The 14,764-nt window shown below is 38.7% G+C and overlaps 1 protein-coding gene across 2 annotated transcripts in view; it reads right to left on the bottom strand.

The window, feature by feature from the left end:
* rps6ka3b (ribosomal protein S6 kinase, polypeptide 3b) overlaps positions 1–10,728 on the bottom strand; it is a 63,794-nt gene extending 53,066 nt beyond the window's left edge. Inside the window, exons 1-2 of one of the 2 annotated variants that reach the window (XM_067577915.1) lie at positions 10,200–10,728; positions 3,748–3,807 (exon numbers count right to left, since the gene is read on the bottom strand). In XM_067577915.1, the coding sequence (XP_067434016.1) occupies positions 3,748–3,807; positions 10,200–10,262 (123 nt within the window). In that variant the 5' untranslated portion in view covers positions 10,263–10,728. The remainder of the gene's footprint in view (positions 1–3,747; positions 3,808–10,199) is intronic. The other variant, XM_067577914.1, reaches the window with a different exon arrangement.
* Between the last annotated feature and the right edge of the window lie 4,036 nt (positions 10,729–14,764).

The following is a 14,764-nucleotide window of genomic DNA, read 5'->3' as shown; positions in this document are numbered from 1 at the left end:
AAAGGATTTTCCTCATAAACCACCATTGTAAAAGAGACGCCTGTAGAACTGTTGACAGGACGCCTCGAACTGCAAACAACGTCAATTATGACTCTTTCTATTATGAACTTTTGATCCATGGAGGTTTTATGTTTGTAAAACTTTCCTCGAGCCGAGAAAAGCGATTTAAAAATCTGTGATGTCATCACAATGTAAAGTCTACGGGCCGAGCGGGAGCTCGTGGGCGGGGCCAGCGGGGGAAACACTACTGCGCATATTCAGTGGGGCACAACGTGGAAGCAAACCCGGAAGCTAGAAACTTTTTTTTGGCGTATGCGCCAGGCGAGCCATTCCTATAGGACTGAATGGCCATTTTTAGTCCGATATCCAGCTCTTATAATACATCCATGTTCAAAACCGCTCTTCAGAAACCAACAGGTGACGTCACGGTAACTACGTCCATATTTTTATACAGTCTATGGAAAGTTTTTTTTAATAAACTTCAGGGTGAAAAACACGCTCGTTCTCCTTAATACGTCCAGTGGACACGAACCAAAACGACGGAGGTGAATGAAAAAGAAGTTTGCTGCGTTTGGTGGATGACATGTCTCTGCTTTCATAAACTTTTTTTTTCTCTTTTTATATCTACGATTCACCACACGTTCATCTCACAATCACAGTGACAACCTCAAACTGATATATCATGCAGCCTGAAACTAATTGTGACCAAGATTTTATGATAGACACCTCGCACAATGTGACTTGTGACAGATTTACATGATTGTTGCCGTCACACAGTCTGAAGGCGCCTTTCCTCAGGTCTCATACTGAATTACTGTTGCATTCTCCTCAGGTAAAGAATAAAGAAAGCTGCTCTTGGGATTAGCTGGTGAAGAGATGAGAAAAGCCTCCTGTTTTATCACAAAAAAAAAAAAAAAAACACCTTTAAAGTTTTCCTCCGATTCTGATCCGCTGAACAGACGCTGACAAATCCGTCAGTCCAGATAAAAAAAGTAATTTGTTTCGGCTGTCTCGTCTGTCACAACACTGACAGCTCAGACTGAAAATGAATTGAAAACTACCGACTGACTGAGCAGATCAGAGCGGACACGAAGCCGAGTCGTCTTACTTCCCGCCTCTGACCGAGAGCGACGTGTTTGTCTCCTTTACCTGCAGACGGTTGTTCAGGTATTCTGGGAAATGTAACACATCAATTGTTGTGTCCTGCATAACATAGTGTGTTTAGACTGTAAATACCACAATGAAGTACAGGTACACACAAAAACTAATGTGTAAAAAATAGTTTAATCTTGGAAAACAAAAAAAAGTTAATGTGAGGTTAAATTTGGTGTCTGACACATATTTCATCATTTCCTGTTAATATAAAATGTTGATTTTTTTGTATACTAACTGCCAAAGACTTTGACAATTAGTAAATAGTTCACACTGTACTGAAAACAAGTACAGTAGTATAGAATAGAGACGAAGCGCATCTACCAATTCCATACTAGGAGTGTGCCCAAATACAAATACGTTATTCGGCAAAGCACAAATGGTGGGTTTCATATTTGTTTCATACAAATATTTTAAAAGTTATTCGTTGGGGGTTTTCCCCAGAGATAAAGCTGGGCTACTGACACAAGCAAAGTGCTTCCAACGGACTTTCCATCACCTGTTGTTCCTCTTCTCCTTTCCACAAAGTTAGGTTGTAAAAAATAGGCAATAAATGAAAAGTGCAAAGCAATAATTGCCTTTGAAGTTCCTCCCTACGCTGCGCTGTCTCTGTGTTATGGGTGTATAGATAGGTAGAGGTCTGTCAGCGCAGTCGTCTATGATCTGGGAGACTCCAGTTCCAGACCCGGTGTGGGGACCTCCTTCATACTAACACTATAATATATATATAGTGTGCTGTTTGGCAGTAAATATGCAAGAAATCAACATAATGTACCATTTCATACTAATAGAAAGTGAACTGATGCATCGAGGGCGTTTTCAGATCTGCACTTTCTAGTCCGGTTGAATCGGACTCTGGTTGGTTTTCCTCCTTGATACGATTCATTGGGCAGATCTGAACACAGCAATCGTACTCAAGTACAGACCAAACCAGCCGTACTGAGACCCTTTAGATCAGAGGTCACTAACTGGCGGACCACGGACCGGGTCCAGACCCAGAAGCTGTCCCATACAGACCCCCGGACCTACAGCCCAGACAGACGGTTATGATTTAAAACCTGACGGGGCGCTTCTGTTCTAACTGGCGCAGCTTTTATAGTCTTTACGGTAGACGGAGAAAGGGAGAGAAAGTCAAGATGTGAAACAGAAAAAAGGGAAATTCAAGCTTTTCCTCCCTTTATTTGATTTTTCTGAAGTTAAACACTTTATTTGAACATTTGATTTATTTTCAAATGCAGCCCTATTTTATTTAGTAGATTATTATTATTACATTAAACATATCAGCAGTCATACATATATGTTCACTTCTATGTTACGTGTTACGTTGGTTTGACAGTCAGGTATCGATTACATGCAGATGTTGATACGACTACCAGGCTAAATGCTTATAGACATTATGATGAACCTTTGCTTCAAGAAGTTTTCTCTAACTGGACCTCTTAAATTTGAGTTGGATACCCCTGCTCTAGAGGCTCTAGAGGAAGTGGTCTCGATCTGGTCCCAGATGAACTCAGGAGCGGTTTGTTTGCGCTGGGAACATCTTCAGGACCTTCTTCTTCCTGTGTTTACGCTCCTGCCACCAGTAACATCTGACCAATGAGGGAAGTAAACGTTCTCTGGTGGCTTTTACATTTTGGTTTGTCTGATTTTTTCCTGTGTGAAAATGCACCAAGCTGACCAGAGCAAACAAACCAGGTTTGAAAACAGCCTAAATCTTACATACAAATGGACAATCATGGGTCTGACTCGAGGAAAACGGTGGAACGAACGCATCTAAATGAATACATACTGACAGAAGAAAGGTCATTAGATGATAGATGAGTGATAGAAGTGAGTTTGTTTATCTGCTGTGAACGAGTGAAGTCAAACATCTACACCAGACACTTTCCTCCCTTTTACAGAACGCTTTATTTTTAAATTTGTCCCTTCTGAAAATACTACAAAACAAAGTTAGTATCGGTTTACAACTGGAAAGCAGAACACAGGAAGTGACTAAAGTGGTGTAAGACGCAGGCTGAGGAAAGTCTGTTTACTTCAAGTGTAAATAACAACATCTAACTCCCAAAAATAACTCCTGGAATGTGACAAATGAATGATGATATCGAGCGGTTCACAGCATCTGAGGGAGGAGGAGGATTTTTTTTTCTTTTTTGCTTTAAGATGAGTCATGACTTTAATAGTGAGCTACGCTAGTGCTTCACTCTGATACCAGCAATTATCCTGCAGGAGTAGGCGTCAGTTTTCTCAAACAAAAAGGAGATTTTTATCAACGAGGAAAAACTCAACAACGCAAAAAGTTGCACAAGTGTCGATGTACAAATGACTGGAAATGATGTTTACTTGTCAATAGCATCCGGTCAAACTCATGACTGCATATCTCAATAACACACACACACACACACACACACTTCCAGGCAGCTGCCATCAGTGAGTTCAGAGGGTTACGCTGTTGTCAGTACAAACAGAGAGCTCGCTGTGTTTACAACTGAAGCCCGCTAAATGTCAGGCAAGACTAACAGAAACCTCCAAACACAATCTGGAAGCTCCTCTCTGTTTGATGTGAACATAAAACCCAAAGACAGGAGAAAGACTTACGGTGCAGGCAGGCATCGAGTCGTCCTCCCCCACCGAGTCCTCGGGATCGTGATGTACATCCTGTAACCACACAGGAAGAGAGAGAGACGTCACACGTTAGCACACACACCTGAAACACCGTGTTCCTGCCGCTGCAACATCACCACAGCGGTTTTTCTCAATGAATCGGTTAGTTGAAACGTCCATGAAACGTCAGAAAATGGTGAAAAATGTTGATTAGTGTTTCCCAAAGTTGTTTTGTCCCGACCAACAGTCCACAACCCAAAATATATTCAGTTTACTGTCACAGAGGAGTAAAGAAACCAGAAAACATTCACATTTGAGAAGCTGGAAGCAAAGAATTTTTACATTCTTTTCTTCAAGAACAACTTCAAGTAGTTGATGGTGATTTCGACATGTTCACCAGGAAAACAGTCTGCTGTGATACTTGGAAACGCCTCCGCATTACTGCTGATACAGGCCTGTTTCACACACTTTTATCTTTACTGTAATAGATATATTACTGTAGTGCGGTTGTGAAATTGTGAGCAGGGACTATTTTGGTAAATTTTCTCGGTGTGTAAATGAATTCATGAGCTACAAGATGTTTATTATAGAGACAGAGGAGAGACGACTGGAGTTGAATAGAGAGAGAACAGAGGAGACAAACCGCGGAGGTCGAGGTTACCGTGACACGCCTAACTTAAAATATGTACAAGTTTCAAGTCTTTGCAAGCGATTAAATGAAAAGAAATCAACACACCAGGAACACAACATAAAATCTGCATCTTATAGACCAATCCAAAGATTAATGGATAATGAAAATAATTAAACTTTACCAACTTTTTAGGCAAAAATGCCTAAAATTCAAGCCTGTAAAATGTGAATATCCACATCATCTCCTTTGATAGAAAACTGAATCTGTTTGGTTTGTTCTGGACTCAGAAGCTTCATATATATATAAATACAGTAAATATACTGTGATTTGTCCTTTAAGCTCTGAAGAACGCTGTTCAGAACTGAGGAATAAGTAGGTTCTAGTTCTCTGTGCTTGTTCCCTGCCTACAGTAATCGATTCATTGTTTTGTCTATAAAATGTCAGAAAACAGTGAAAAACACCTGTTCTGATCTCTTAGAGCCCGTAGCGACGTCTTCAGGTGTCTTGTTTTGTCTGATCGTCAGTCCAAAATCCCAAAAATATTCAGTCTATCATCATGTTTGACACATAAAAGCTTCAAATCGTCACATTTTCAGAAGCTGCAGCCAGAAAATTATTTGTCATTTTTCCTTAAAAGATGATTAATCGATTATGAAAATAGTTGCTGAGTCATCGTTGCAGCTTTAAAGTTACTGAATCTCTGTGGACATACAGCTTCAGCTATCAGCAGCTTTATTCCAATTAGATGCTCGGATTTGCCTTTAAAAACATGCAGCAGTTAAACCTTTAACGAGATGTATCTGCAATCTGGTTCTCATTAAACCACGTACAGCAAAGTTACAGCATCATACAGATCCGTACGGAGATTCTTTCTTCTGACACATCGAGGACTCCTGCTGCCTACAGTCCTGGTTTGTTTTCAATTTGAGCCACTCGATGAGGAGGCGTCTTTTACTTTCAATTTAAAAAACCCCTCTCATCATCATCATCATCATCTCGATTAAAAAAGAAAACACAAAAAACAACAGCTATGAATTAGCATCATGTAAAAAGGCAGATTAGCAGCCTGTCTGCTTCCCTGCTAGAACAACAGCTGCGATTCAGACACTGATAGCATCGACAAAAACAATAATAACAATAAAGGCGATTATGGTGATTATTTACTTTGCCAGTAAGTGCATCGCCGGGAGGATAAGCTTTAAATCTGCACAGCAGGGTGAAAGAGGGAGAAAAAAAAGACAGTGAGCAGAGAGGAGATGGGTAGCAGACAGAGAGAGAGAGTGATGGATTATGGTGAGGAAGAGGAAGAAAGATTGAAGGTGACAGAGAGGACGTTAGTGAGGGACTCACAGTATCGGCTGTGTTGTGTCTGAAGCAGAAAACTGTTCCGTACTGAAAGGTGGAATTAATATCACCTGCAGTCTGTGTCTGGATTAATGACATCTGATCACGAGAGTTACAGAGATTCACTTTACGATCACAGAAGATCAACAAAACCAGCTTCAAAAATCATTAAAAAACAATCAATCGATTATCAAAATATTTTATTTTTCTGTTGATCGACTGAATTGTTGCAGCAAAAGCAAGAAGCTGTCATACGTAGCTCTGTAAATTAGGATAATTTATCAAAATTTGCCATTTTCATGCAGCTTTTCTGATGCAGTAAGTAGAGCTGCAACAATAATGCGATTACTTGATTAGTCAATTAATCATAAACTTCTTTCATCACCAATTAATCGTTTCAGTCATTTTTTAAGAAGACTTTGCTGGTTGCAGCTTCTTAAACGTGACGATTTGAAGCTTTTCTGTGTCATTAATGACAGTGAACTGGGTTTTCTACTGTTGAATTATTATTAATGTTGATTATATTGGGCTGCAACTAACGATTATTTTCATTATCAATTAATCTGATGATTATTTTTATTAATTCATCGATTAGTTATTTGGTCCAGAAAATGTCAGAAAATGATGATAAATGCTGATCACTGTCCCGTCCAACAGTCCACAACCTAAATATATTCACTTAACTGTCATAGAAGACTAAAAAAACTAGAAAATATTCATCTTTAAGAAGCTGGAATCAAAAAATGTGACATTTGTTTCTTCAAGAACGACTCAAAACGATTAATCGATTATCAAAATAGTTTAAAGCGATGAATTAAATACTTGGCAGCTAATTGATTAGCCTAATCGTTGAAGGCTCCAGAATTATAAGAAGCATTTTTTCCCCAATTATCTGACGTTTTATAGGCTAAACGATTCATGGAGAAAGAGGTCGGCAGATTAATTAATAATAAAAACAATGGTTAGTTGAGTGAGATGTGCAGCCGCTCTGTGCTCTTTGTGCGGACGTTGAAAGATCTTGTCTTTAGGGCAACAAGCCTACAGAAGCATCTCGTCTTTATCCCACAGCTTCACCACTCGCTCCTTTGTGTGTGAGTGTGAGTGTGTTAGTGTGTGTGTGTGAGTGTTAGTGTATGTGTGTGTGTGTGTGTGTGTGTGTGAGTGGTGTTTTGTCCTGCGGTGGCCTAGAAAAGGCTGGTACGACAGCTTTCGCCTACATCAAAAGGCTTAGAGGTGTGACCCCGCGGGGTCAAAGATCAATTTCACTGAGCGTCAGCACGTTCCTGTCTGGTTGATAGTGAGGTGAAAAGAGGCCGCGTGGGAAAGCTGCGAGCAGGTACGAGCTTGTTCACGGGGCGAGACAGAAAAAAAAAAAAAAGAGAGAGAGAGAGAGAGAAGCCGGCTGTGACTCAGTGCATTTTTTTTTATGTTCGAGCCTATCATGAATCAGGTTTGATTATTCATAATCTGCCTACAGGGAGTGACAAACGCAGCCATTTCTCCATTCAGCCCTTGTGACACCTCATACAGGAAGTAGACACACACACACACACACACACACACACACACACACACACACACACACACACAGACATAAGCTCTTCCTGAATCATGCGGCTGCAGTGGCACCGCCTCCTGCTCTTTATCAAGATTCAAAAACTTGTAGGAAGGAAGAACTGGAAAAAAACTCTCACACACACACATGCACACGCACACACACACACACACACACACACAGGAGCTGTTTTTGTGTTTCACAGACAAGGCCTTTTGTAGAATGATCCCACACTTTGACTTTTCCTGCATGCACATATCGCTTTTGTAGAAAAAAAAATAAAAAATCTGAACCACAACAAGAGTTTTAACACATTTGGTTGTTTTATCCCGCAAAAAAAAATCAGTTCAAAATCCCAAAACTGACTTGTGACGCTCAAAAAGTTGTTTCTGTTCACATTTGGCACCATTTTACACCCCGTTTGTGTTCTTACAGAGTATCTGTAGCAGCCACTAGTTGCCTTGTTGACACCTTTTTTTAAAAAACTGAAACAATTAGTCAAGTAATCAATTAGCCACTCAACAGAAAATGAATAATTATGATTGTCTATTAATAGTTTCAGTCATTAATCGAACAAAGGATTTGCTGTTTTCTTTGTCTCATGTGACAGTAAATTACATACAGTTCAGTCAATAATGAAAATAATCTTTAGTCAAGTGTTCAATCAGTCGATCACCTGAAAATGAATCACTGTGAGTCCGTTAATCGTTTCAGTCGTTAATCAAGTGAACACGGATCCTCAGGATGTGTTGCTTTTTTTGTCTTATGTGATAGTAAATTAAATATATTTGGATTTTGGACTTGAAGACGTCACTTTGGGTTTTAGTGAATCTGCAGCTTCGTTAGTGTGTTTAATGTCATTTATCACTGTGACATGAGATTCCTGTAGAGACTTGCAGCACATATTTGATAGTAAATAGTGACATTTATGATACTTTATAATATATTTGTGCGCTTTAACACTAATTTAACACATCTATAAGGTGGTATAGTATGTTTATATGCTCTTATGATACTTTATAGCATTTCTTTAAATCTCTTTTGGTGACACTTTAACATCTTTACAGGACCTTAAAGGATAACTGCTGCTGTCAATAGTGATCTAATAGTGACTTTAAGGTTACTTACAGTTAAAAACGGACTTACAGCGAGTCTCTGACGCATCAATAATAACTAGTGAGTGAAGCTAAGGTGCTTTTAATCACTTTTAAGATCATTTTATGCCTCTTTAAGAGCATTTGTGGCACCAAATAATGATCTTTCTGTCATATTTTTTGTACTTTATGACATTTTCAACCTCACAATCTGACACTAACGACTCATAATGGTATTTTGTTCTCTGTTACTCTGCATCCATTCTGTATATTAGTATGTCTGAATAACCAGAGTGATCTTGTGATGGTGTTTTAATCTAATCAGGTGTCAATCTAGCGTCCCTATAGAGGGGGTTTCGCTATTAGTCGCTAGCTGCTGACACTCAGTAGTGACTTGACTGTCGTCTTTAGGTGCTTTAAGTTACATATGACACTCGTTATGTTCTTATAGAGCGGTTTATGATACTCGATAATGATCTAATCATCACATTATTGCACTTTATGGCATTTTCAACCTCACAGTTTAGGAGTATGATAATTTGTAGCACATGTTTGTTTGGTTATAGCGACCTAATAGTGCTTCACACTGCTTGTGTGTCCTGTAATAACACTTCCATACTTCTATTTAGAGTCTAACAGTGTGTTTGTGCTCTCCGAATGGTGTTTTTTTGAACCTATGGTGTGTCTGACACTCACAGACGGCGTCTTTTATGCCCCGTTATGCTTTTAAATAACATTTGTTGTCACATTATTGCACTTTATGGCATTTTTAACCTCACAATTTCAGCACTAAGATGATTTACTGCACATATTTGTTTGTTTATAATGACCAAGTGGTACTTTGTAGTGTTTGTGTGTCCTGTGCTACTACTTTAACACTTTTATTTAGTGTATTACAGTGTGTTTGTGCTCTCAGATCTTTTTATACATCAAGGTGTTTTTGAATCAATAGTAACGACATATGAGTGAAGCTAAGGTGCTTTTAATCACATGTAGGATCATTTTATGCCCCTTTATGACTTTAAATAACATTTGCTGTAACAAATGATGATCATATTGTAGAATTATTGCACTTTATGGCATTTTCAACCTCGCCGTTTAGCACTGTGATGGTTTGTTGCACATATTTGATAGGTTATAGTGACCCAATAGTACTTTATAGTACTTGTGTGACCTGTAATACTACTTTAATACTTCTATTTAGAGTATAACAGTGTGCTTGTGCTCTCAGACTGATTTTTTCATATATTAAGGTGTTTTTGAATCTATAGTGTGTCTGATAATCAGGGCTTTTAATCACATATAGGATCATTTTATGCCCTTTTAATTAGCATTTATTGTACCAAATAATGATCTTATAGTCACATTTTTGTACTTTATGGTATTTTCAACCTCACAGTTAAGCTCTGTGATGATGTGTTGCACATATTTGGTAAGTTATAGTGACCTAATAGTACCTGTAATACTACTTTAATACTTCTATTTAGAGTATTAGTGTGTTTGTGCTCTCAGATTGATCTTTACATACATTATGGTGTTTTTTTAACTAATATAATATCACTTAAACGTCCTAACAGGAACTTTAAGGGTAGCTTCAGCTAGTAGATGTAATCTAATGTTGACTTTAAGGTGTTTTATTGTGTTTTAATAGCCTCCAGCACCATATGGCATCCTGTGAGGTGTGTTTCTACGATATTTCTTTGCTATTCCTCCAAAAAAAAAATGCTGCTCGTATATCACTGCAGCACACTCTTGCACAACAGAAAGTCACTGAGTTTGACAGGAGGACAAACCAAAGTGTGTTTATGTGTTCATGCCTCACCTCTCCAGCCGTCCCCCCCACCGGCATCTTCTGCCAGGGATCTGCCAACTGAGCCAGCGGCATCTTCGTCCTCCTCTTCCTCCTGTTCTGCCTCTACTTTTCCTCTTTCTTCTTCTTTTTTTTTTATTCCTGTTCTCTGCTCCGGTTCGTCGTCGACACTTTCACTCCACCTGGCTCCCCTCTCTCACCTCTCTCTTCTTTTCTTCTGTTTTTTTTATTATTGAAGTGTTTTTTTAGCTCGTCCCGTTTCCTCTTCCTCTCCTCTCACCCGAACCGCCGCGGAGCTCCACCGACCGACCGACCGACCGAGCCGAGCCGATCCGAGCGGACACGGTCTAATTCCGGATCTGCTGTGGCGCTGAGACCGCCCCTTCCTCCGGAGAGACAAACATGAGAAAAAGGCAGCGAGGAGGAGGAGGAGAAGGAGGAGAAGGAGGAGGAGGAGGACGCCCTTTTTCGGAAACGGATTGACTCAACACACACTTATCTCGATCTGTTTCTCTCTCTCTCTCTCTCTCTCCCTCTCTCTCTCTGTCGCTCTCTCTCACTTCCGTTATTTCCCAATATGGCGGCCGGTGTCGGCTTACCTGTCCGTCAGACAAGCTGCGTCACGGTTGCGTCACACCAGGAGGCGGCATCCGTTTAGGTAATAAGAGAAATAATTAAGCTCTATTTTTAATTTTTTTTTTTTTATGTAAAGATGTTACAAGATTCACAACTGATATCATAGTTTCTGATGTTCAAATGCGTTCAGAAAATGTTTTGGTTTACACAAAAAAAAACACATAAATGTACTGAATTCTACTTTTTTAAGGTAAAACACCATATTTAAATATCTAAATATACAAATAATAATAAAAATGCAATACAGTGTCTGGAATTTACTTATCTTTGATTTTAGTCTTGTTTTTGATTGAAGTTAGGAAAGCAGTCTCTCTCTATCAACTTCATATTGTTTTTCATTCTCTGACTTGGAGATTATTTATGTTTTCATCAAAAGATCAGTTGATCAATCAACAGAAAATTAACTGCAAACTATTTAGACAATTGATTAATTGTTCAAGTCATTTTTCAACCATAAATCTCATTCATTACCTTCCTCTGAAATGTGAGAATTTATAAGTAGGAAAAGAAAGTAAACTCTGTTAACATCTATTTTGAATATTTAACAAGACTCATAATTGATAACATCATTCTGCAGTTAAAATGTGTGTAGAAAATAGTTTGGTTTATACGAAAAGCACAAAAATGTACTAAATTCTACTTATATAAAGGTAGAATGCCATATAAATATACAAATATAAATATAAATAAATGTAATGTATTGTCTGAATCGTTGATTCTAGTCTAGAGAGCAGTACAGTTTTTTATCATATTGTTGTTCATTCTCTGACTTTGTGGAAGTTATTCAAGCTTTCATGTAGAGCTGAAAACTCTCACTGCAAACTATTTATACAATTGATTAATTGTTTAAAGTTGTGTTTCGACCGCAGGAACTTTCCCCAGGGACTAAGAGCCTTCTGAGGAACTCAGTTCTTCAACCTGCCTTTCCGTCAGAGGGACCAGGGTCTAAATTAAGTTCCAGGGTCCCAGCCAAGCCCCCAGGCACAGCGCCAGGCTTTGAAGCCAATATCACATTGTGGCCAAAATGTAATTAAAACGTCACGTGACGCACACTGGCCCAAAAAGCTTTTGTCCCATAGACTTACATTGTGAAAGAGACGGCTGTAAATCAGCAGATACATTTTTTTGAGCATCACAACCCCCACGAAATGACTCGTTTCACTGTCAGAATTTGATCCATTTGGGCCGATAACATTTGGAAAGTCTAACAGAGCCTCACCATTTAATTGTTTTATCCCCATTCAAGTTAGCTGGGGGGCTACACCGAAACTTAGCCGTCTCGGCCAGCTGAAGTCTTTCCTGCGCATGTTCTATGGGCCACGCAGATGTGGAACATCCAGATCATTTTATACCTGGAAATTTAACTTTTTTGGTTTCGTGCGCGACTGAGAAATTTTCTTAGGAATGAACAGGGCTTCACCTCCAACACTGTATCCAGGATCCCCGGCTGGGAGGGAACAGGAACTTTGGGGGCGGGGTTTGCAGTTGATAATCATCACACACAAACACACACACGCACACACACACACACACAAACACACACACGCACACACACACACACAAACACACACACGCACACACACACACACAAACACAAACACACACACACACACAGACACACACACACACACACACACACACACAAACACACACACACACACAGAGCATGACTGATGGTTTGTTGCACATATTTGATAGGTTATAGTGACCCAATAGTACTTTATAGTACTTGTGTAACCTGTAATACTACTTTAATACTTCTATTTACAGTATAACAGTGTGCTTGTGCTCTCAGACTGATTTTTTCATCGGTTTCCTGACTCGTTTTAAAAAAGAGTGATAGAAAAAGAGAGAGAGATTGCATGAACAAGCTGAGAGAAAGAGTGTAGTTATGTATGTTTTTATGTAAAATATTAATCTGTAAAGTAAATATTACAGCTCTCAAATAAATGTAGTGGAGTAGAAAGTACAATATTTCCCTCTGAAATGTAGTGGAGTGGAAGAATAAAGTAGCATCACATGGAAATACTCAAGTAAAGTACAAGTACCTCAAAGTTGTACTTAAGTACAGTACTTGAGTAAACGTACTTAGTTACCCTCCACCACTGCTGGCTGAACTCCTGTAAAGATTACAGGCGCTGCAGTATTATTGTGTTGCAGCTCCACCGTGTGTAATGATGCAGTATTGCAGCTACTTTCCAGATAATATTTTCTTAAAATCTTTCAGCAAAGATTGCAGCAGTCAGCCTGCAGGTCAAGTGTCATTAGTGGTCAGTTTCAGTTCACCTTTGTTGTTTTTTGATGAATTCTGTAATTGATTGTATTATTGGTATTATTAACACACACCTCCTGATATCCACAGCCTGTCTCACCTGTTTCCTATGTAAGACATGTTGTCAGATATAAAGACAGATATAATTCAGGCCTGATGGTGGTAAATAAAGCTGAACTGGATTTTCAGTGTATTTCTTTTGACTATTCAGGTGTTTTGAATGAACACCAGCTTCTGGATGCACCCAGGACTAAACTTTCCCTCCACAGCTTGTTCAATCTCAGCTCTTACATAACCTAACTCAACAGTATGTCATGCTTTTTGCTCCATATGATTAGATAAAGGTGGAAATATTGTTGTTTATTCAATATTTCTGCTTTTTCTGGCCTTTTTAATGAACAAAAGTCCACAGACCCTTACAGGTAAAATTTCACAGCCTGTCTTTGAACGGACAGGACAGAGATAAAATTTAGAGGACTTTAGGGAAAATTGACTGAAGAAGTGTGTTTATATGATATGATGTCAGTGTTAAGGAATGCTGTGCTGGTGAATTATAATGGGAGCTGTATGCTAAAAATGAATTATTTCAACATCTGATTTCAAGTTTTGTAGTGGAGCCAATGATGAAATAGTCCATTAATCTGTAGTACACAGGGGGGATCCCACATTGACAACTTTTTAAAGGGGTCTTTATTTTGTGGTAAAATAGAATCGTAACACAATTTTACATGTTTCATATCTAGATCTATCTGGAAATGACATTTTACTCAGTTTGATACACATGAACCAACATCAAAAGTTTTATTATTAGTTATATTTCCATCATTTTCTTTTCATACACAACATAACATATTTAAAAATGTTATTGTTTTGGTACAGCTTCAGTGTGATGGATGGATATTCATCATAGATGGAAGCTGCATCACGCTGCTCCTCCACTCACTGTCGCTACTGACAGCACATGTAGTTATGATGTTGAAAATCAGAACACTGAGAGACGTCTCTGTGTTCAAATGTCTCTGTGTAAATCAAGACTTATCTCAGGAATTAAGGTCAGAGCAAAAATATCTCTTAACAGTCACACAAATGGCAAAAAAAAAAAGTACTTGAAGCACATTGTGATGCATTTCAAGCAGAGTCTAAACCTAATGGAAGCCGAGGTAAACTTTTAATTGTAATCATTAGGCAGACATAAAAAACACAGTCAATTTAAACACACTTGTACTCTTTGATCTTATATTCATTCCCTGTTTTATGATGCATTCCTATTGTAGGGGAGACCAGGGAAGATAAAAGATATCATAAAATTACCTTTTACTGCTTGCTTTACAAAGTAATTCTGTAGACATTGCCCAAGCCTAGTATACAGGTACATTTTATGTTTCAGATATGAAAGTTTATTATAGAATAAAGCTTATTTGGGTATTAAAAAATTACTACAAAATTAGTCTCACATTCATTGTATATGAAGCAGCTCCAGACTTTATTCCGGATGACAAATTTGAGTCTTACGTCTCTGGTTTGTGGCTTTGGGAGAAAGTAGTTCATGTTCACAAATATCAGAAGTGGGAGTAAGTTACACATGTGCAAGTCACAAGCAAGTCCAAAGTCTTAACCTTAAAGGCTCAAGCAAGTCTTAAATCACTGTGACTCTCACTGTGACTTAGAC

Source organism: Thunnus thynnus, chromosome 21, assembly GCF_963924715.1.
Source record: "Thunnus thynnus chromosome 21, fThuThy2.1, whole genome shotgun sequence".
In the NCBI taxonomy this organism is placed as follows: Eukaryota; Metazoa; Chordata; class Actinopteri; order Scombriformes; family Scombridae; genus Thunnus; species Thunnus thynnus.
Note: the sequence above shows the minus strand (reverse complement) of the source record. Positions and strands in the feature narration are given on the sequence as shown.